The 21551-nt window shown below is 41.2% G+C and overlaps 1 protein-coding gene across 8 annotated transcripts in view; it reads left to right on the forward strand.

Moving 5' to 3' along the window:
• LOC126236941 (esterase FE4-like) overlaps positions 1-21551 on the forward strand; it is a 796743-nt gene that overhangs the window by 39693 nt on the left and 735499 nt on the right. For all 8 annotated transcript variants that reach the window (XR_007545010.1, XR_007545011.1, XR_007545009.1 and 5 more), the window contains exon 8: positions 19989-20170. Coding sequence is in view for 5 of the 8 variants with exons in the window: in XM_049946635.1 (XP_049802592.1) it covers positions 19989-20170 (182 nt within the window). In the remaining 3 variants the exon portion in view is untranslated. The remainder of the gene's footprint in view (positions 1-19988; positions 20171-21551) is intronic.

The following is a 21551-nucleotide window of genomic DNA, read 5'->3' on the forward strand; positions in this document are numbered from 1 at the left end:
TTCTGCTTGAGAGACACCGCAACAAAAAGCAATTAAAACCGATTCATGAGTAAACAAATCAATGCGTGTGCTCAGAATACTTAGCGCTGGTATACAGTCCTTTCAAGTATTTTCGCAAAGGTAAGAATAAGCCATCAGGGTGTTGTGTGCTGTCCTTGGGTTAGTTAGGTTTAAGTAGTTCTAAGTTCTAGGGGACTGATGACCGTAGATGTTAAGTCCCATAGTGCTCAGAGCCATTTGAACCATTTGAATAAGCCATCAAGATAGATTTGGATGATACGAAATACCTGAAAAATACGTAATTTTTCTACAGCAGATACAAGTTCCTGTAATCCAGATTGAATTAATGATGCTTCTTTGTAGAGTTTAAAACAACTGTTGGTTGTATTTGTACTACACACACATACACACACATGTAAGCGACATGTGCCTTTAAATGCGTACTGGATATTTAGCCACATGTTATATGAAGGTAGACACCTGCCACAAGCGCTTCAAAATACCTAATAGTAGAAATTAGTTAACAGCACTGATAATAAATCTATTACAGCCGGTTTGTTCCATGATTTATTTCTTAAAGCAAATCGACTTTGGATAGGAAACTGGATGACACATTTTATATTGTCTTTTGAAAACTTTTTCTGTCGTCGAAGCGATAGTGTATGTTTTCATGCATGGAGTACTCGTTTCTAATTATTATTCCCGCACCCACGGGACATGCAGTTAACCAGGTCATCAGGAAATCCACTGAGAAGTATGTCCTAAACTCTGACTCCTTTGACCAATCGCGACTGTATAAAAGGCATAGCATCTCCTTCTTATACGAGAAGTGTGAAAAAACGAACCCGCAAAATAATTGTCCCGTATTCTTAACATGGGTTTGCTGCATAATTCTTGAATATATTCACAGTTCGAATATGAAATAGTTCCTTGAGACGCATAAACTTCGGTGCACGAATTAGCACAGATGAAGAAAGCATCGCTTGTGCGAAAATCAGCTCACCGTTTTCTCACACGATATCCTGCGAAGCACGGGGAGATTCCTGTTCCGTAGATTTTTGAAACTTACTTGATACGGTGCAACACTGCAGACTGTTAACCAAGGTACGAACACATGGAATACGAAGCGTGTTTTTTTAAGTAAGTACTGTTTTGAAGTTAAAGAAAGACGTGCTAAGATATCTCAATAATTTTATTTTTACATGAGAGCCTGTACCTTAATCTACGCACTGACGCCATTACAGTCTGATTCTTCCTTTTTTACGCTGTGTACTGAGTGTTTAAGATGCATCCGATAATAGTGAGTCCCGCCGACTGTGAAGTACGGGCTGTTATAAGATTTCTTAGTGCTAAAGGCCTAAAAGCGACCGATATTCGTCGTGAGATCTGTGCAGTTTACGGAGAAAACATTATGAGTGATGGAATGGTAAGAAAGTGGGTGAGAGCATTTAAAGATGGCCGCACAAATGTGCATGATGAACAGCGGAGTGGGCGTCCTTCGGTCGTTAATGAAAGTTTGGTGCAGGAAGTGGACAATAAGGTGAAAGAAAACAGACGTTTTACGATATCCTCCTTGCGGGATGACTTTCCTAATGTTTCTCGTAGAGTTTTGTAAGGCATTGTGACCGAGCACTTGAATTACCGAAAACTGTGCGCAGGTTGGGTAACGAAAATGTTGACGGATGTGCACAAAACCAAACGTTTAGACAGTGCATTGACTTTCCTCGAGCGGTACCACAACAACGGTGATGATTTCTTAAGCCAAATTGTAACGGGTGATGAAACACGGTTGGCCTACGTCACACCAGAATCAAAGCAACAGTCCATGGAAGTTGAGCAAGGGCATCGTTTTGCAGCAAGACATTGCCCGTCCGCATGAGGCGAATCAGACCAAAGATCTCATCACATCTTTTCGATGGGAAACTCTAGATCACCCTCCGTACAGCCCCGATCTGGCGCCCAGTGACTACCTTCTGTTCCTGCACTCGAAGAAACTCCTGGGCGGTCAGCGTCTTCAAGACGATGACGAAGTCAAACCAGTGGTGATGCAGTGGTTAACTGGTGCAACGTTATGACAAGTGCCTCAATATTGACGTACATTATGTAGAAAAGTAGATTAAGGTACAGGCTTTCATGTAAAAATAAAATTATTGAGATATCTCAGCACGTCTTTTTTTTAAACTTCAAAACGGTACTTACTTAAAAAAACACGCCTCGTAGATTCCATATATGTGAGTGGCTGGAAGACATCTTATGTAATGGAACCCAGTACTTTGTCCTGGAAGTCGTGTGTTTATCAGAGACAAGGGTATCGTTAGGAGTGGTCCAGGAAGTTTGATAGGACCGTTTTTAGTCTCTATGGTCTGACGGACATTATGAGCAGCCATCTTCGCTTGCTTGCTGGTGAAGGCGTCGTCGTTGAGTGACTATTGCAGTATACAAGATGACTTCGATCAAATTTCTAGTTTGTGTGATGAACGGCAGTTAGTTCTCAATGAAGAAAACTGTAATTTAATGTGGAGGAGCAGGAAAAACGTATCTGTAACATTCGGATACACTATTAGTTATGTCGTGCTTGACATTGTCACGTCGTTTAAATATCTTTGGGCTCAACGTTGCAAAGCGATACAAAATGGAACGGACATATGAGGACTTGTAGAGAAGGTGAACTGTCGATTTCGGTTTATTGGGAGATGGTTAGGAACATGTGATTCAGTTATAAGCAGGACCCTAGTGCGAGCTATTCTTGAGTACTGCTGGAGTGTTTCGCATCCCTATGACGACGCATCAAAAGAAGACATCGAAGGAATTCAGACGTGGGCTGCCATATTTGTTACTGGTAGGTTCTAACGACACGCAGTCATTACGGACACGCTTCGTCAACTCATGTGAAGAGAAGGCGACAGTCTTTTCACGGAATACTATGAGAAATATTAAGAGAACTGGGGCTTGAAGGTGACGGCGGAAATATTCTATTGCCGCCAAAGTACATTCCATGTAAGGAGCACGAAGAGAAGAGAGGTTACGTCCTTACGGAGTCATGTAGACAGTCGTTTTTCACACAGTGTGTTTAGGAGTGAGACAGGAAGGGAAATGACTAGTAGTGGTCCGAGGTACATTCCGCCATGCGCCATGCGGTGCGTTGTCCAGTATTTATGTAGATGTAGATGTAGATGTAGATATGATGGAATTTTTAGTAATGATTAATCGCTTGTAATACGAGACGTAGTTGTGCAGAACGGGAACAACTACTGTTATCAAAAACGAACAGGATTTTGGTTCAAAATGGCTCTGTGCACTATGAGACTTAACATCTATGGTCATCAGTCCCCTGGAACTTAGAACTACTTAAACCTAACTAACCTAAGGACAGCACACAACACCCAGTCATCACGAGGCAGAGAAAATCCCTGACCCCGCCGGGAATCGAACCCGGGAACCCGTGCGCGTGAAGCGAGAACGCTACCGCACGACCACGAGCTGCGGACAACAGGATTTTGTTAGCAGTTATTTGACCAATGTTTCGTTTTCGCTCACTTTACTCATAACAATTACTCACGCTGAAAGAGAAACGCTCAATCCACAATAATTACGTAACTGGTGATACAGGATACCTGATGCGACTGAAAAATTAAATGGATGTACGAGTTTTTCTAGACAATTGTCGATACTCTTCTTCGGTACTGGTCCTAGTAGTTTGTATTTCATTTACGCAACAGCAAAAATATATGATTTATTCTTCTTCTTCTTCTTCTTCTTCTTCTTCTGCTTTTACGGCCTCATTGGACCACTTCAGTCAATCATTTCTGGTCCTCTTCTTTGGAATTTTCCCCTTCCGAGTGGCCCAGTATCTCTTCATTCGTTCCGATGCTTTTCGTCGTTCCTTATCTGTAAATACCCTTTTCATTGTATGTCGTTTGTCAATTTTTGGCTTAAATCTTATTTCTGTGTCCCTCAACTTCTTTAAATTTGGCGTTTTGTTCTGCAAATCATCCAGGGTTATTTCCAGTTCTTCCATATCCTCTCTTATTTCCTTAAGCCATCCTCCTTGTTGTTTCAACTTCCAGAGTTTCTCAATAATTTTCCTTGATAATCTGGTGTCCTCAGAATGTGACCACAAAAAGAGATCCTTTTCTTTCGTATAGTATCAGTGATGGGCTCCAGTTCTCTGTATACCACTTCATTTGGAACTATCCGCCATTGCCCAGCTTTTTGATATTTCTTATTTATGCATGTTCTAGCAATTCTTCTCTCTACTTTTAAAATTTTGTCAATTCTGTTTTTCTGGGTGACTTTAAAAAGAGTTTCACTTCCGTATGTAACCTCTGGTTGAACCACCGTCTTGTAATGTTTTAATTTTGTTTTAATTGATAGACATTTATTATTATACGTAGACCATGTTAGTTTTTGAGCTTGTATCATTTTATTAGTTCTTGCTCGCCATGCAGGTTTCTCGTCCAATTTATGTGTTATAATTTCACCCAGGTATTTAAATTGTTTCACTATTTTAATTTCCCTATTATTCACTGTGATGTGATCTATTACAAGTGGATCCGTTACCATTATTTCAGTCTTTTCAAATGATATCTGGAGTCCTAATTTTTGTGCTATATTTTGTAAGCTTGTTATTTGTTTTGTGGCTTCCTGAATATTATTAGCTAGTAATGCTAGGTCATCAGCAAATCCCAAGCAATTTAGGTTTATTTTATCTTTCTTAGTTCCAATTTTAATATTCATAGGATTTTCCTTGTACCATTCTCTCATTACATATTCAAGAGCACAATTGAATAGTAATGGTGATAAACAATCTCCCTGTCTCAACCCTGTTTTAATCGTAAATGGTTCAGATATTTCTCCTCTAAATTTTACTTTGGATTTGGTGTTTGTTAAGGTTAACTGTATCATTTTTATTAATTTAGGATGAAGTCCAAAATTCCTTAATATTTTCATCATTGAAGATCTATGGATGCAATCATACGCCTTTTTGAAATCTACAAAGGTTATGACTAGTTGTTTTTGCCTTCTTTTGTAGACATCCATAACTAACTTCAGGGTGATTATCTGTTCTGGGCAGCTTCTCCAGGATCTAAATCCACCTTGATATTCTCCCAGTTCCAGTTCTAGTTGATCTTTACAGCGGTTGTATAGTATTCTTGACATGATCTTATACGTGCAGTCCAAAAGGGAAATTCCTCTATAGTTGTCTGGATTTGATTTTTCTCCTTTCTTATGTAATGGATGTATTATAGCAGTAGTCCAATTTTCTGGTAATTTCTCTTCATTCCAGATTTTTACTATGCATTGGTGTAATGCTATCTTTACTGGTTCTGCTGCATATTTCCAAAGTTCAGCAAACGTTTGATCTTCTCCACTTGCTTTGTAGTTTTTGAGTTCTTTCAAAGCTCTGTAGACCTCATTAATTGTAGGTGGATTTATATTTTCTGCTGTTGTTTTAATTGGGGTTTCTGTGTTTATCTGAAGAAGTTCTGGGGGATCTTCACAATTTAGTAACTTGTTAAATGTTTCTGCTAGAATTTCTGTATTTTTACTTTTGCTATGGGCTAGGTTATTATCTTTATCTTTTAACATTAATGTTGGAGGATCATATCTTTGTACTTGTCTGCCAAATATTTTGTAATAGTCTCTTGAGTTTGTTTTTTCACTATTTGTTTCTATCATTAGAAGTATATCTTTTTGGTACTGACGTTTAACTCTCCTTATTATTTTTTGTGTTGTCTTCCTTTGTTTTGTGAGTTCCAAATATGATTTATCTGTTTTTTCATTTTGATGCCTTAACCAGGCTTGGTGTCGATCCAACACTGCTTCATCACATTCATCGTTCCACCACTGGTGTTTTTTCCTTGGATTTATAGGGGCAACTTGTTCAGCTATTTGTTTCAATTTGGGAATTATTTCTTCCAGATCATCTGTTATTTTTATATCCCTGGTTTGTGCTTCATAATCCTCATTTTGTATCAGTTTATGAGGGTCATAGGTTCTCTTCTTCTTCTGGTGGGATTTTTTCTTTGCTAATGGGGTTAATTTAATTTTAATTTTTATCATGTAATGATCTGATCCGGTATCTGTCCCTCTCAGTACTTTCACATTGTAAATTTCCTTGTGGTAATTCTTATCCATGCAGACATGGTCCAGTTGCCATTCTCCTTTTTTCCAGTCTGGATGTTTCCAAGTTTTAAGTTTACTTGGTCTTCTCTTAAAATACGTCGACTTTGAGATCATGTCATGGTTTCTGCAAAATTCCACTAGTCTTATGCCATTTTTGTTTGTTCTTCTTTGTGCTGTCCATTTCCCTATTATGTCTCTATATCTCTTTTCCCTTCCTAACTGGGCATTGAAGTCTCCAATTAAAATTTTGATGTGATTTTTATTAATGTTATTCGTCGTTTGATCTAAGAGCTCCCAAAATTTTTCTACCTCTTCTCTGTGTTCTTTTTTATTATTTTTATCATTTGTCGGGGCATGGGCATTTATTATTGTGTACATTTTATTTGCAGCTTTTAGAGTTAATGTTGAGATCCTGGGAGATTGTGCTTTAAATTCTATTATGGACTCTATTATTTTCAGACTCACCACGAATCCTGTTCCAAATTGTGGACACTGTTTCATGACTCTTTTCCCTGGTATTCCCTTATAAATCCTATATCCTTGTGATTCTATCGGCTCCTGATCAGTATTTCTCATTTCTTGAAGTCCGGTTATGAGAATCCCCTTGTGATCCATTTCATCTGTCAGAATTTTGAGTTTGCCTGGTTGTATGAGGAAATTTATATTGTGTGTCGCAATGTAGTTTATTTGTCCTGTCTTGAGTTTTGGTCGTCTGTCCGTTTTGGGTATTTTCAGATGCTCCGACTCATCCAAGTTATCTTTCAGGTGACTGCCCACCGTATCCGAGTGCAGTCTTCCTTGGTTATTGCCAAGCGGTGGATTATTCCTTGAAAGATTTCCTTCCATGTTTGACTTTCAAAGGTAGTCAACCTTGTATGGAGCAAGCTCCGAGTTACAACTGCGGTTGTTAGCCGTAGAGGTTGTTTAGTGTTTGGTCCGCGAGAGCTATTTTATTTCGCTCAAGTCCGCCGGTAAACTGGTGAGGACCCCCCTATCCGCCACCTGGGACGCGCCACGTCGGAGTATCACCTCTCCGCCTGCTACGACACCGTAGTAGGTTCGTGGATGATTTATTCTATTATAATTAAAAATCTAACAAGATAAAACAGTAAATTGGTATTACTCGTGTAAACTGAAGTGTGAAAAAGAATGAGGTGGCAGATTAATTCAAAAGCTATTTCTTGGAACACATGGCGAATTGTTATAATTTCGAAACCAGCCACACAAGAAACAGCTTTACAGTGTGTTTCAGAAGCTCACTGAACAGCTTAGAGGGACAATCTACATCTACATCTCCATGTAGACTCCGAAAGCCATCTTATGGTATGTCGTAGAGGGGCCATTATGCATCTCTCTCTCTCTCTCTCTCTCTCTCTCTCACACACACACACACACACACACACACAGTGTATTATCATCTTTTCTGAGGAACACTTACTTTTAGCTCGTCGGATATGAATTATACACATGACGCGCCCGTTTAGTTTCTGAGAATGGAGAATATCTGTACACACGTTTCCTTTAATTACGCGCATACACGTATCGGTTGACAATAGGTGCTGAACAGTGTGTTCTGAACCTCATTCGATATGGAATATCGATATGGAATATCCAAATGTCTCAGTCTTAATAAGATCCTCTGTAATGTCTGTTCAAAAATGGTTCAAATGGCTCTGAGCACTATGGGACTTAACTTCTGAGGTCATCAGTCCCCTAGAACTTAGAAATACTTAAACCTAACTAACTAACCTAAGGACATCACACACATCCATGCCCGAGGCAGGTTTCGAACCTGCGACCGTAGCGGTCAGGCGGTTCCAGGCTGTAGCGCCTAGAACCGCTCGGCCACTTCGGCCGGCTGTAATATCGGGAATGGTATTCGGAGTACATAACATCCTTGGCATCAAAGGGCTTTACATCAGTGTAACGCACGAGGACGATCTATCCATTGCCTCATAATGTGAATACTTAACTGTTCTTGTGAAATGTGCGAGGATTCCATCATACTAGATGCAGATATACTTGCGGACAGCCATCAATACTTTGCCGAACAGATTTTAGTAGTTTTTTTTAAGGGCTGGAGGGGGGGGGGTATGGGGGCAATCGCTCTTATGACTGGTTTGACTGCGCCCGACACAACTCAGTCACCTGTGCCAGCCTCATCTCAGAAAGGGACTTCCACCCAACGTCTTCAAGTATTTGTTGGGTACAATCCAATATCTGTTTTCCCCTACAGTTTGTACCATCCACAGCTCACTCATTCCCTAATTTCGTAACACATGTCCCATCGTTCCGATCCCATCTTTATCGCTGTCTTCCAAAGATTTCTCTCCTCGCCGATTTGGGGAGAACCTCCTCATTCTTTATCGATCTATCTAATTTTCAACATTCTTTTACCGCACCACCTCTCAAATATTTCGATTTCCTCCATTTCCGATTTGCTCACAATTCTTGACAGGAGGACGTGTATCACAGAATAAAGAAACAGAGGATGCTGTTGAAAAAAAAGTACAACAGTTCATATGTTCGTAGCGAACAAAGATACTAGAAAGATAGTCCCCCTGTTAGATGAAGAATATTTGCTTGATACACCTTAGATCCAAAGTGGCTTTCAATGATCAAGATAATCGGGATACACGTATATAAATTCTCTATTGCTGCAGTTTCGAAAGTGATGTAGGGGTTCGTTCAGTAACAATGAGAGAACCATACTGATGTAGCCAACTTGATCAGATGGCATCGAGCCATCATTCATAGGACGAGTAACAATGGAGAGTTATTGACACACTGTATGGAGGTGAAGCTCAGAGGTGGCTAGGTGGTGGAATAGTCATCTGTCTAAAGTTAACGGATGGTGGCAATATTTTTAAGCACAAGTCCATCAACCAAGTTTCCAGTCCAGGACGGCCAATCGGTTAGCGTCTCGATGACAAGCCGCAACCTGTTCTTCGTCATCGTCAGCAGCAGCCATTTAGCACCCACTGCTGGATACGTGGCCAATTCCAGATCATTCCAAACGTTGCGTTCTTCAGCTTTTCGGTTCCTTCTCCTGCTTCCCTCTTTATGTCGTCAATGTATCGTCCATTGGATCGCCCTTTACCTCTTTTCTTGGCGCTAACAATCTAACACAGAATCTCATCGGTCAGTTTCCCATAATTTCATGTGGGTATCTAGCTGACCCACCTTCATATAAGTTTCGTAACATTCATTATCACGACTTCCATTGTTCGTCGGGCAAAATTCATTTTTTAAGTCTTTGATTACGAAATCTCCATTTTTACTTCCGTAAGTTGACAGTAGCAGCAAATACAATGTGAATTCAGTTTCCCAGACGAACGCGAACACCGAGCGAGGTGGCGCAGTGGTAGCACACTGGACTCGCATTCGGGAGGACGACGGTTCAATCCCGTCTCCAGCCATCCTGATTTAGGTTTTCCATGATTTCCCTAAATCGTTTCAGGCAAATGCCCGGATGTTTCCTTTGAAAGGGCACGGCCGATTTCCTTCCCAATCCTTCCCTAACCCGAGCTTGCGCTCCGTCTCTAGTGACCTCGTTGTCGACGGGACGTTAAACATTAACCTAACCTAACGTAACCGAACGCGAACAACCTTTTTATTTCTTTGAGTGTGCATCTACATGTACATCTACGTGATTACTCTGCTATTCACAATAAAGTGCCTGAAAGGGGTTCAATGAACAACCTTCATGTTGTCTCTCTACCGTTCCACTCTCGAACGGCACGCGGGAAAAACGAGCACTTTAATTTTTCTGTGCGACCCCTGATTTCTCTTATTTTATAGTGATGATCATTTCTCCCTATGTAGGTGGGTGCCAACAGAATGTTTTCGCAATCGGAGGAGAAAACTGGTGATTGAAATTTCATGAGAAGATCCCGTCGCAACGAAAAACACCTTTGTTTTAATGATTGCCACTCCAATTCACGTATCATGTCTATGACACTATCTCCCTTATTTCGCGATAATACAAAACGAGCTGCCCCTCTTTGTACTTTCTCGATGTCATCCGTCAGTCCCACCTGATGCGGATCCCACACCGCACAGCAATACTCCAGATTAGGGCGGACAAGCGTAGTGTAAGCAGACTCTTTGGTAGACCTGTCGCACCTTCTAAGTGTTCTGCCAATGAATCGCAGTCTTTTGTTTGCTCTACCCTCAATATTACCTATGTCATCGTTACAATTCAGGTTATTTGTAATTGTAATCCCTAAGTATTTAGTTGAATTTACAGCCCTCAGATTTGTGTGACTTTCCCGTAATCGAAATTTAGCTGATTTCTTTTAGTACACATAAGAATAACTTCACCCTTTTCTTTATTCAGGGTCAACTGCCACTTTTCGCACTATACAGATACCTTATCTACATCATTTTGCAAGTTCTTTTGAGCATCTGATGACTTTACAAGACGGTAAATGACAGCATCATCTGTAAACAATCTAAGACGGCTACTTAGATTGTTTCCTACGTCGTTAATATAGATCAGGAATAATAGAGGGCCTCGGGGAACGCCGGATATTACTTCTGTTTTACTCGATGTCTTTGCGTCTGTTTCTACGAATTGTGACCTTACTGACAGTAAATCACGAATCCAGTCGCACAACTGAGGCGATACTCCGTAGTCACAGTCGAAAGACTTCTGGAAATCTAAAAATATGGAATCAATTTGACATCCCCTGTCGATAGCACGTATTACTTCATGAGTATAAAGAGCAAGTTGTCTTTCACAAGAACGATATTTTCTGAATCCGTGCTGACTATATGTCAATAAATCGTTTTCTTCGAGATAGTTCATAATGTTCGAATACAGTATATGTTCTAAAATCCTACTGCAAATCGACGTTAGTGATGTTTTTGTTGTGATCTTCAGTCCTGAGACTGGTTTGATGCAGCTCTCCATGCTACTCTGTCCTGTGCAAGCTCCTTCATCTCCCAAAACTTAAAGCAGCCTACATCCTTCTGAATCAGCTTAGTGTATTCATCTCTTGGTCTCACTCTACGGTTTTTACTCTCCACGCTGCCCTCCAATACTAAATTGGTTATCCCTCGATGTCTCAGAACATGTCCTACCAACCGATCCCTTCTTCTAGTCAAGTCGTGCCACAAGCTCCTCTTCTCCCCAATTCTATTCAACACCTCCTCATTAGTTATGTGATCTACCCATCTAATCTTCAGCATTCTTCTGTAGCACCACATTTCGAAAGCTTCTATTCTCTTCTTGTCTAAACTATTTATCGTCCACGTTTCACTTCCATACATGGCAACACTCCATACAAATACTTTCAGAAACGACTTACATTTAAATCTATACTCCATGTTAACAAATTTTTCTTCTTCAGAAACGCTTTTCTTGCCATTGCCAGTCTACATTTTATATCCTCTCTACTTCGACCACCATCAGTTACTTTGCTCCCAAAATAGAAAAACTCGTTGACTACTTTAAGTGTCTCATTTCCTGATCTAATTCCCTCAGCATCACCCGACTTAATTCCACTACATTCCATTATCCTCGTTTTGCTTTTGTTTATGTTCATCCTATACCCTCCTTTCAAGACACTGCCCATTTCGTTCAACTGCTCTTCCAAGTCCTTTGCTGTCTGTGACAGAATTACAATGTCATCGGCGAACCGCAGAGTTTTTATTTCTTCTCCATGGATTTTAATACCTACTCCGAACTTTTCTTTTGTTTCCGTTGTTGCTTGCTCAATATACAGATTGAATAACATCGGGGATAGGCTACAACCCTGTCTCACTCCCTTGCCAACCACTGCTTCCCTTTCATACCCCTCGACTCTTATAACTGCCATCTGCTTTCTGTACTAAGTGTAAATAGCCTTTCGCTCCCTGTATTTTACCCCTGCCACCTTCAGAACTGAAAGAGAGTATTCCAGTCAACATTGTCAAAAACTTTCTCTAAGTTTACAAATGCTAGAAACGTAGGTTTGCCTTTCCTTAATCTATCTTCTAAGATGAGTCGTAGTGTCAGTATTGCCTCACGTGTTCCAGTATTTCTACGGAATACAAACTGATCTTCCCCGATGTCGGCTTCTACCAGTTTTACCATTCGTTTGTAAAGAATTCGCGTTAGTATTTTGCAGCTGTGGCTTATTAAACTGATAGTTAGGTAATTTTCACATCTGTCAAAACCTGCTCTCTTTGGGATTGGAATTATTATATTCTTCTTGAAGTCGAGGGTATTTCGCCTGTCTCATACATCTTGCTCACCAGATATAGAGTTTTGTCAGAACTGGCTCTCCTAAGGCTGTCAGTAGTTCTAATGGAATGTTGTCTACTCCGGGGGCCTTCTTTTGACTCAGGTCTTTCAGTGCTCTGTCAAACTCTCCACGCAGTATCATATCTCCCAATTCTTCTTCATCTACATCCTCTTCCATTCCCATAGTATTGTCCTCAAGTACATCGCACTTGTATAGACCCTCTATATACTCCTTCCACCTTTCTGCTTTCCATTCTTTGCTTAGAACTGGGTTTCCATCAAAGCTCTTGATATTCATGCTTGTGGTTCTCCTTTCTCCAAAGTTGTCTTTAATTTTCCTGTAGGCATTATCTATCTTACCCCTAGTGAGATAGGCCTCTACATCCTTACATTTGTCCTCTAGCCATACCTGCTTAGCCATTTTGCACTTCTTGTCGATATCATTTTTGAGACGTTTGTATTCCTTTTTGCCTGCTTCATTTACTGTATTTTTATTTCTCCTTTCATCAATTAAATTCAATATTTCTTCTGTTACCTAAGGGTTTCTACTAGCCCTCGTCTTTTTACCTATTTGATCCTCTGCTGCCGTTTTGTGTACCATGGGGGATCAGTACCATCACTTATTAATTTATGTGGTATATATCTCTCAATTGCTGTTGATACTGTCGCTTTCAAAACATTCCACAACTTTTCTACACTTACATGATCAGATAGGAAGGAGTGAAGACTGTCTCTTAAAAAGGCGTTAAGAGCATATTTATTAGCTTTTTAAACAGATATACCTTGCGTTTCGTTTTGATTGTTGTAGGTGTTCCGACATTCAGCCTTGTGGTCGCTAATCCCTGTATTCGCCACAACACTCACTATTTGTCCAGGATTATTTGTTGCTACGACGTCAAGTATGCTTTCGCAACCATTTACGCTTCGAGTGGGCTCATGAACTAATTGTTCAAAATAATTTTCTGAGAAAGCATTCAGTACAATTTCGGATGATGTTTTATGCCTGCCGCCGGCTTTAAACGTAAAATTTTTCCAGCATATCGAGGGTAGATTGAAGTCACCAACGACTATAATTGTATGAGCGGGGTACGTATTTGAAATGAGACAAGTTTTCTTTGAACTGTTCAGCAGCTATATCTTCTAAGTCGAGGGGTCGGTAAAACGATCCAATTAATAGTTTAGTCCGATTGTCAGGTATAACCTCTACCTAAACTATTTCACATGAACTATCTACTTCAATTTCGCTACAAGGCAAACTACTGTATTTAATCTATCCTTTCTGAACACTGTTAGATCGTTTGAAAAAATTTCGGCTGAATTTATTTCCGGCTTTAGTCGCTCTCTGTACCTACAATTGTTTGAGCTTCAGTGATTTCTATTAGGGCTTGGAGCTGTGGTTCTTTCCCAATACAGCTACGACAATTTACAACTACAATACCAATCGTTTCTACAACCACCTTACTGTGTTTTACCTGCCCACTTTTAGACGAACGCCCCTTCTGTGGTTCCCTAAGACCCTCTAAATTAAAAAACCGACCATTCCCTTCCACACAGCCCCTGCTACCCGTGTAGCCGCATCCTGTGTGTAGTGGACTCCTGACCTATTAAGCGGAACTCGGAAACTCACCACCCGATGGCGCAAGTCAAGGAATCTGCAGCCTACACGGTCACAGAACCGCCTGAGTCTCTGATTCAGACCCTCCACTCGGCTCTGCACCAAAGGACCACAGTCGGCTCTATCGACGATGCTGCAGATGCTGAGCTCCGCCTTAATCTCGGAAGCAAGACTGGCAGTCTTTACCATTTTCGCAAGCCACCCGAAACCAGACAGAATCTGTTCCGATCCAAAGCGCCACACGTCATTGGTACCGACATGAGCCACCACCTGTAGCTGGCTGCACCCTGTACTCTTCATAGTATCCGAAAGCACCCTTTCCACATCCGGAATGACTCGCTCCGGAATGCACACGGAGAGTACACTGGCTTCCTTCCCCTCCTTGGCAACCATATTCCTAAGGGACCCCATTACGCGCCTAACGTTGGAGCTCCCAATTACCAGCAAACCCACCCTCTGTGAGTGCTCAGACCTTGTGGAGCGAGGAGCTTCCTCTGGAACAGGGTGGACTACTGCATCCGGCTCAGAGACATCGTCAGCCACAGATAATGCCCGAAACTTGTTCGTCAAACGAACCGGGGAGGCCCTATGATCAGCCCCTCGGAAAGTTTTTCGCTGCCTGCCAGACTTTGGAATGATCTACCACTCGACCACGGTTAAGGGATCAACCTCAGTGCAGGCAGTACCCGGGGAGGTCACAGCTGTGGACCGATCGGAGGACACGTGGGACGTGCTCGACGTCCTTCGCATCCCCGCGTCTGATCCCCCACAGTGACGCCCCTTGGCGACAGTCTCAAGCTGTGTGACGGAAGCCAAAGCACCCTGAAGCCGTGAGCGAAGGGTCGCGAGTTCTTCTCGCATCTGTACACAACAATCACAGTTCCTTTCCATTACTGCAGTCGCTCTTGTCTTAAAGCTCGGAAAAAATATGTAACAAGCGAACGGTGTACTCGCCTTATTAGTAGCAGGAACTAGCGGTGCTGCTCTCACTGACTGTGTAACTGACACTGAGCTGTTGTTTTCAGTTGTTCTAAGTGGCTAAATGTCCATTTAATCACATCGTGTTCAGGTCTGTAATCATAATTGCTCTCTTCAGCTGCTCTATTCTTCTCTGAAGCTTTCCTGGATGCAATCGAAACAAAACAATACCACCTGAAAATCGAGGGAGATTCAAGTAAGATTCGCTTAAGCATAGTTCTTACTCGTCACAATTTAATCTTCCAAGGTTTCAGTAACTTTTTTCTCAATTCTGAACTTTTTACACTCTTGATGTATCGAATACAAAGTGTTGATTTGTACATACTGTTAAATAAACTGATGAAGATAGATTCTGTTCCTCGCTTCGTAAGTGCTACCAACAAAGATTTTATTGTGACAGTCAAATTTTTCCTTATGTAGTAACCTATCATCAAATGTCACGGAATGATGATTTCGGATAACGCAGTGTGAACTTGCATGTACATCAATTTCACAAGGTGAAAGTACAGGGCTACCCAATATCGCATCCCTTATGGAATTTGTGCAATGATTTTGTCATGAAAATGCTAATCATGCTACGATGCACATAAATTTTAATAGATAATGCTCGTGTTTTACGTGCTGGACATTTTAACAGAAGGAATTATCACGTTCAGGGCTAGGAATGGAAGATCTAGTTCTATTATTAGAAAGAGTGTAAGATACGTTTGCAATCTTTGACCCTTACTGTTCAGTCCTTACAGCGAAGGAGCGATGTCGAAAATAAAACATTATTCTTAGTAGTGAGATAAAAATTCATGATGAAAGACTATCTGTGACAAATTTGCTGATGACACTGCTATTCTCAGCGAAGAACTATAAGGTATACTGAAAGGAATGGACAATCTAATGAACACACTGTATGGATTCAGAGTAAAATGAAGGAACTCGAAAGTGATGACGACTAGCAGAAATGAAATTTGTGAAAAACTTAGCACCAAAATTGGGAACCACAAAGTAGATGAAATGAAGGAATCCTGGTAAACTGGAATCAACCTACCGTCTGACGGACGAGGCACAGAAAGCAGACTAGCACAGGCGCAGAAGACATTCATGGGTAAAAGAAGTCTACCAGTGTCTGACACTGATCTTAATCTGAGCAAGATTTTTCTGATAATCTACGTCTGGAGCACAGCATTTGTGAAGAAACATTAAACTGAATGATTGCTTTTTTTGTAGCTTTACTAATTATGAAGATACTGTCATGAGTACGTTTTCTTACTAATGGAACCCTAAAGTTTTTATTCGGTACCCCAATTCCTCTCTTCAGGACCTCCTCAAAAACGTATCACAGAGAACCATTCATGTACACACGGGTGTTTTGAACAAGCAGCACAAAAAGACTTTGGCTGTCGTGTTGTAGTTCACAGTGTAGGTATCCGAGGTACGCTTAACTCGTCCACTTACTGGAACTGACAATAAACAAAAGGAACACAAAGAAAACGCAAACTATTCAACCTTCTTCAGTTGAAGTTCTGTGCGAGTACAACTTTCACCTTCTAAGAGATAGATAAAATTCCGCTCACCTACGGAGCACTTAAGTTAACAGAACAATAATAACAATAACGTTTTCTTATTTACAATACGGATATAGGTAGTACAGTACTATAGTACTGTAAAAATTTCTTTGATTGCATTATATTATAATTGTTAAAGGTAAGCAAAATGCTACTTAAGGAGGGGAACTCCACAGAAAGTGATACCATGTGGCGCTCCAGTAAACAGGTTGCTTTAATCCAAGGAAAAGCAACTGCCGTAGAAATCGCACTGACGAAGCCCCGAAGTTACTGTTCTCACATTTTCTGCAAGGAATCCACGCTCGAGAACACGACAGCTTGAACAGCAGATTGGCAAACCTAAAACCAGTGAACATTGCGTTCTAAGGCGTCACTATTCCACTCATAATGCAAACTTACACAGAGAACTGCAAGGAAATGATTCTCAGAATCGATGTACAATTCTATCAGTGGGAACATCAGGTGCTCTCCAACCTGAACTACTACTCTGATGTTCCTTTTGCTGCTGATGGTTACTTCTCATACAGAGAACAGGTAACTACAAAGGAGATGGATTATTGATCCTACGAATCAAAAAAATGGCTCTGAGCACTATGGGACTTAACTGCTGAGGTCATCAGTCCCCTAGAACTTAGAACTACTTAAACCTAACTAACCTAAGGACATCACACACATCCATGCCCGAGGCAGGATTCGAACCTGCGACCATAGCGGTCGCGCGGTTCCGGACTGTAGCGCCTAGAACCGCTCGGCCACTTCGGCCGGCGATCCTACGAATCCCGCGATGACTTAGACAGGTAGAGCATCAGCTCCAGTAGAGTGTCAACGTAAGGTGTGGGATACTTCGTGCTCTAATTACTGACCCAGATTCCGGCGACGGTAACCTGAAAGGCAGGGCGTTTGCCAGATTTCTCAATCGAATTCTTTCTCGTCTTCTGGATGAAGTGGCGCTAAGAACCAGAATGCTTATGCAGAGCAACACTTTAGACATCCTGTACATAATGGGTTGCTTGATCGACGCGTTCTCAACAGAAGGTATCCTTCCAGATGAACTGGTAGTGGAGGAACAGTGGATTGCTCTGCTCGGTCTCCTGACTCCTACGCATATTTTCCTTTGGGGCTGCATAAAAGCCCTTATTCAATGCAATAATCCAACAATTCCAGAGAACACGCGGAATGTATTGTGTTTTCTTGTAATTCACTTCAGCAGGCCACACTCGAAGCAGCGATGAATTTCATCCAACGCCTGGACCACTGTGTCGCTATCCACTGGCATCACTTTCAGTACTTATGAATGTTCTTCACCTACTTTTGCCCACGGTGGATAACGGTACTGCAGAATCGTAGTATAGATTTCCGTTTCTGTTTCGTATTTAGTTGAATGCTGTGTTTACGTATGAGCTAGAACAGGAGACCCTAAGTCTTTTTGTGCTGCCTTGTTCATTACGCCATTTTTACATAAACGGTTCTCTGTGATGCGTTTTTGAAGAGAACCTGAAGAGAGGAATTAGGGTACCGAATAAAAAATTTAGGGTTCAATTAAAAAAAAAGTGCTCCTGTTCATATCTTCATAACGAGTAAATCTACAAGTAAGGCAATCATTCTACTGTATTTAATGTCCTTCTGGTACCTTAAGAATATTTACTTGAAATATTTTGTATTTTGTTTCTGGACAAAAAATTATTTGCGTTGGTCAAGATAAATGCGACACCTTGCATGTCGCATGCTGATTACAACGTCATTGGTGTGCGTGTAATAGCTCTGTTCAGTACTACTTTTGTGATAGCGTTGGGAGTTTGTCTTCAGTTTTTGGAAAACAGTAAGTCAGACGAACTCATGCACTGCACGGAGGAACGTATATCTACGCTGTATCCCTTAATGTAAGAAGGCTAGGCGATATAAATACTTAGACCTTGAAAGAGGGCGGTGTGTAAAAACGGTTTACGTCCTTGTTATATCTACACGTATGTGGGTTAGACTACATGAGTTGGGCACGCTTATGTGACCTCTGCGACTGGAAAACTGATGCCAAGGATTATCAAGGCTCTGAGTTTCATGAAGGTGACCGTATACGTCAGCTTCAGGTTGAGTATGCCCAACTATGTGTAGCTTCATATACGAAGACTGGCGCATCAACCAAATCAGTGTCAATATTTATTACGTGCAATTGATATGTCCGATGTTATATATTACTTCGAAACAGGCACGTGAAGAAACAGGAATCTAATTCACGACTAATAGGTGGCTATGCAGTATGCTAACCTGTTAGGAATCATTCATTTGCGATTCTGTTTAGTATAGTCAATGTAGTACTCACTGCATAAATCAAGACGTTTCGGCTATAACATGAACTCAGCAAGCTCTGTGATGTGCAGTTAAAGGGGCTTTACAATACCAAGAATATTCAGAAATTAACTAAGGATTTATTATTTCACAATGTGGAACGCCAGCAAACATCTTGCTCCAAGACATTCAGAGAGCTTAGAAAATACATCCAACCACTCACGGACAATTCCGTAATGAACACTGGGTAAATGAACTGAAAGCATAATCAGAAACATGTAGATCAATACAGCCCCTGAGGACTGCGAGAGTTACAATAAGGATGAGCCAAGAAACTCCCAAATTCACCCATATATTGCATCATAAAAAGATACACTAACTAATCTTCCATCGTACATTATTTTAAAATTCAGAGAGTGATCGAAAGCGACAGGGACATGCCACAACTCCTGAGTGTTATTCCATAATCAAGACCCATTATGGAATAAAAATCGCAAAACCAGACACCAGAATAATTTTTACATATGCAAAGGTCATCATCCTATTCAGTATAAGTCACCTATCACCCAAATTTATTGCATAGTTGGAACTCAGATTACAACTTGTGTTAGCAGGCAAAAAATGCACTAAGTCAATAAATTCTCAGACATGAAAACATCGGACATGAAAATTCCGAAAAATCAAGTATTCATGCTGGTAGTCGTTCGACTCAGATCACGAACTTTACTTTGAAGGAAGTGGTTTGGAAGGAATTTCCTATCTGGGGGCACGTGAAGCTTATGCAGAGCAACACTTTAGACATCCTGTACATAATGGGTTGCTTGATCGACGCGTTCTCAACAGAAGGTATCCTTCGAGATGAACTGGTAGTGGAGGAACAGTGGATTGCTCTGCTCAGTCTCCTGAGTCCTACGCTCTGAATGGTGACTGCAAGGCAGTCACACCACAACTCACACGACCTGAAGAAGGCAACTGGGTAGGCCGTCGAAACGTTGTACATAAAATGGAAACAGCAACTCGGCAGAACACCCGTGAGCACGTCAATAGCTCTGGACGAGTGTTACTCATAGCAGTCAAATCCTGTGTCTGAAAATCTCTTCAAAACATTCACTTCTGCAACTCATTTCTCGGATTCAGAATAGTTTGCTCTGTTGTCAAAGTTGGAACTTGACTCTTAAACAGTAAATGTCTTTTATCACAGGTCGTGGTGCGTTATATACTGAAGAACAAGTAAGCAACTTCAACGAAAACTTCGACGAGATTGTGGGGATTGACATACGACTTCCTACAAGGGAAGAACAGCTGAAGGCAGCTGCGTCCATTAAAGAGTTCTACTACAACGGCAGCGACATCACAGTGCAGGACAACTACACCACATGCCTGGTAAGTCAGAGGACATACACCTACCTTGTCTAAATCTCTACTGGTAAAATATTATAGAAACAATTTGATCTCTCATGTTACGTGGAGTAAAAGAAGATAAATCCAGAGGTAGTGGTATCAAATAAATATACAGGGTCATTAAATTTAAAGTTAAACTTTCAAACCGCTGTACAAATAACACCACTGGTCAGAATGACGACAAATTACAACAGAATATTATCGGAGAAGGAGGAAAATGTATGGCAGAAGATAAATAAATAGTTCCAAAATGTAGCAATAGATGGGGCTGTAAGCATCATAATTTAATAGTGGTCGACTACAGATGACAAATGAATCATACAATAGTGCCTAAGGTATACGTCTGACGCTAAACAAACTGTACTATTTAGTGTGCATGGGCGTACAGGCGTGATACTGTTAGTTAAGTAAGCCCGTCCACCACGACAAGGTCATATCACATCGGATGGGGAAAGTCGGTTTTTAACTGTTCTGAGGCCAAAAATGTCCTGAGGCCAAAATCCGCATAAAAATCGTCAATCACATCAGTTTTTAATTGTCATGAGGTCAAAAACCGTATAAAAGCATGAATCAAAATCAAAGCGGATTATTAATTTCCGTGTGACTGGCGCAAAACACGTTCAATATTCTGTCCACCGATTACTGCAACAAGTTGAAATCGATAAACAGCGTGTTCCACAACTGATCAAAGTGTTTCCGGGGTCCCGTACAGAATGTGTTGCGCTATACATGCTTTTAGTGCAGCTAAGTTTTCAGTCGGAACACTGAACGCAACATCTTTTAGATAGCCCCACAGGCAGAAGTCACTTCGGTTAAGATCAGGTGGTCGGGACGGACAGCCTGTACGGAAGTGGCGGGTGATAATTCTAGCATTTCCCAAATGGAACTTCAGCAGCTGGTAAAGTGGAGATGCATAAAGATGATCCCACCCACAAATCGACGGTGTTGGTGAGCTGGAATGACGTGGTTCTGCAAAAGACATTCATAGCGCTCACCAGTGACGGTACAGGTAACAGGACCGGAAGCACCTGTATCTTCAAAAAAATATGGCCTTATGGTAAATGATGCAGCAAGCCTGCACCACACAGTGACATTTTCAGGATGAAGTGGTACTGGTGGATTTGCGTGTGGATTTTCCGTTGCCCATATTCGACTATTCTGTGTATTGACATATTCTGTCAGATGGAAGTGGGCTTCGTCTGACCACAAAATCTTCCATGGCCAATCATTGGGTCCACTTCCATGCGAGCAGGAAATTCTAAAGCAAAGGTCTCTCTTGCTGGCAGGCCAACAGGAAGCAACGCGTACACATGGGTAGTTTTGAATGGATAGCAAAGAAGGATGTTTCGTAGGATTTTACGCA

This window comes from Schistocerca nitens, chromosome 2, assembly GCF_023898315.1.
Source record: "Schistocerca nitens isolate TAMUIC-IGC-003100 chromosome 2, iqSchNite1.1, whole genome shotgun sequence".
NCBI lineage: Eukaryota > Metazoa > Arthropoda > Insecta > Orthoptera > Acrididae > Schistocerca > Schistocerca nitens.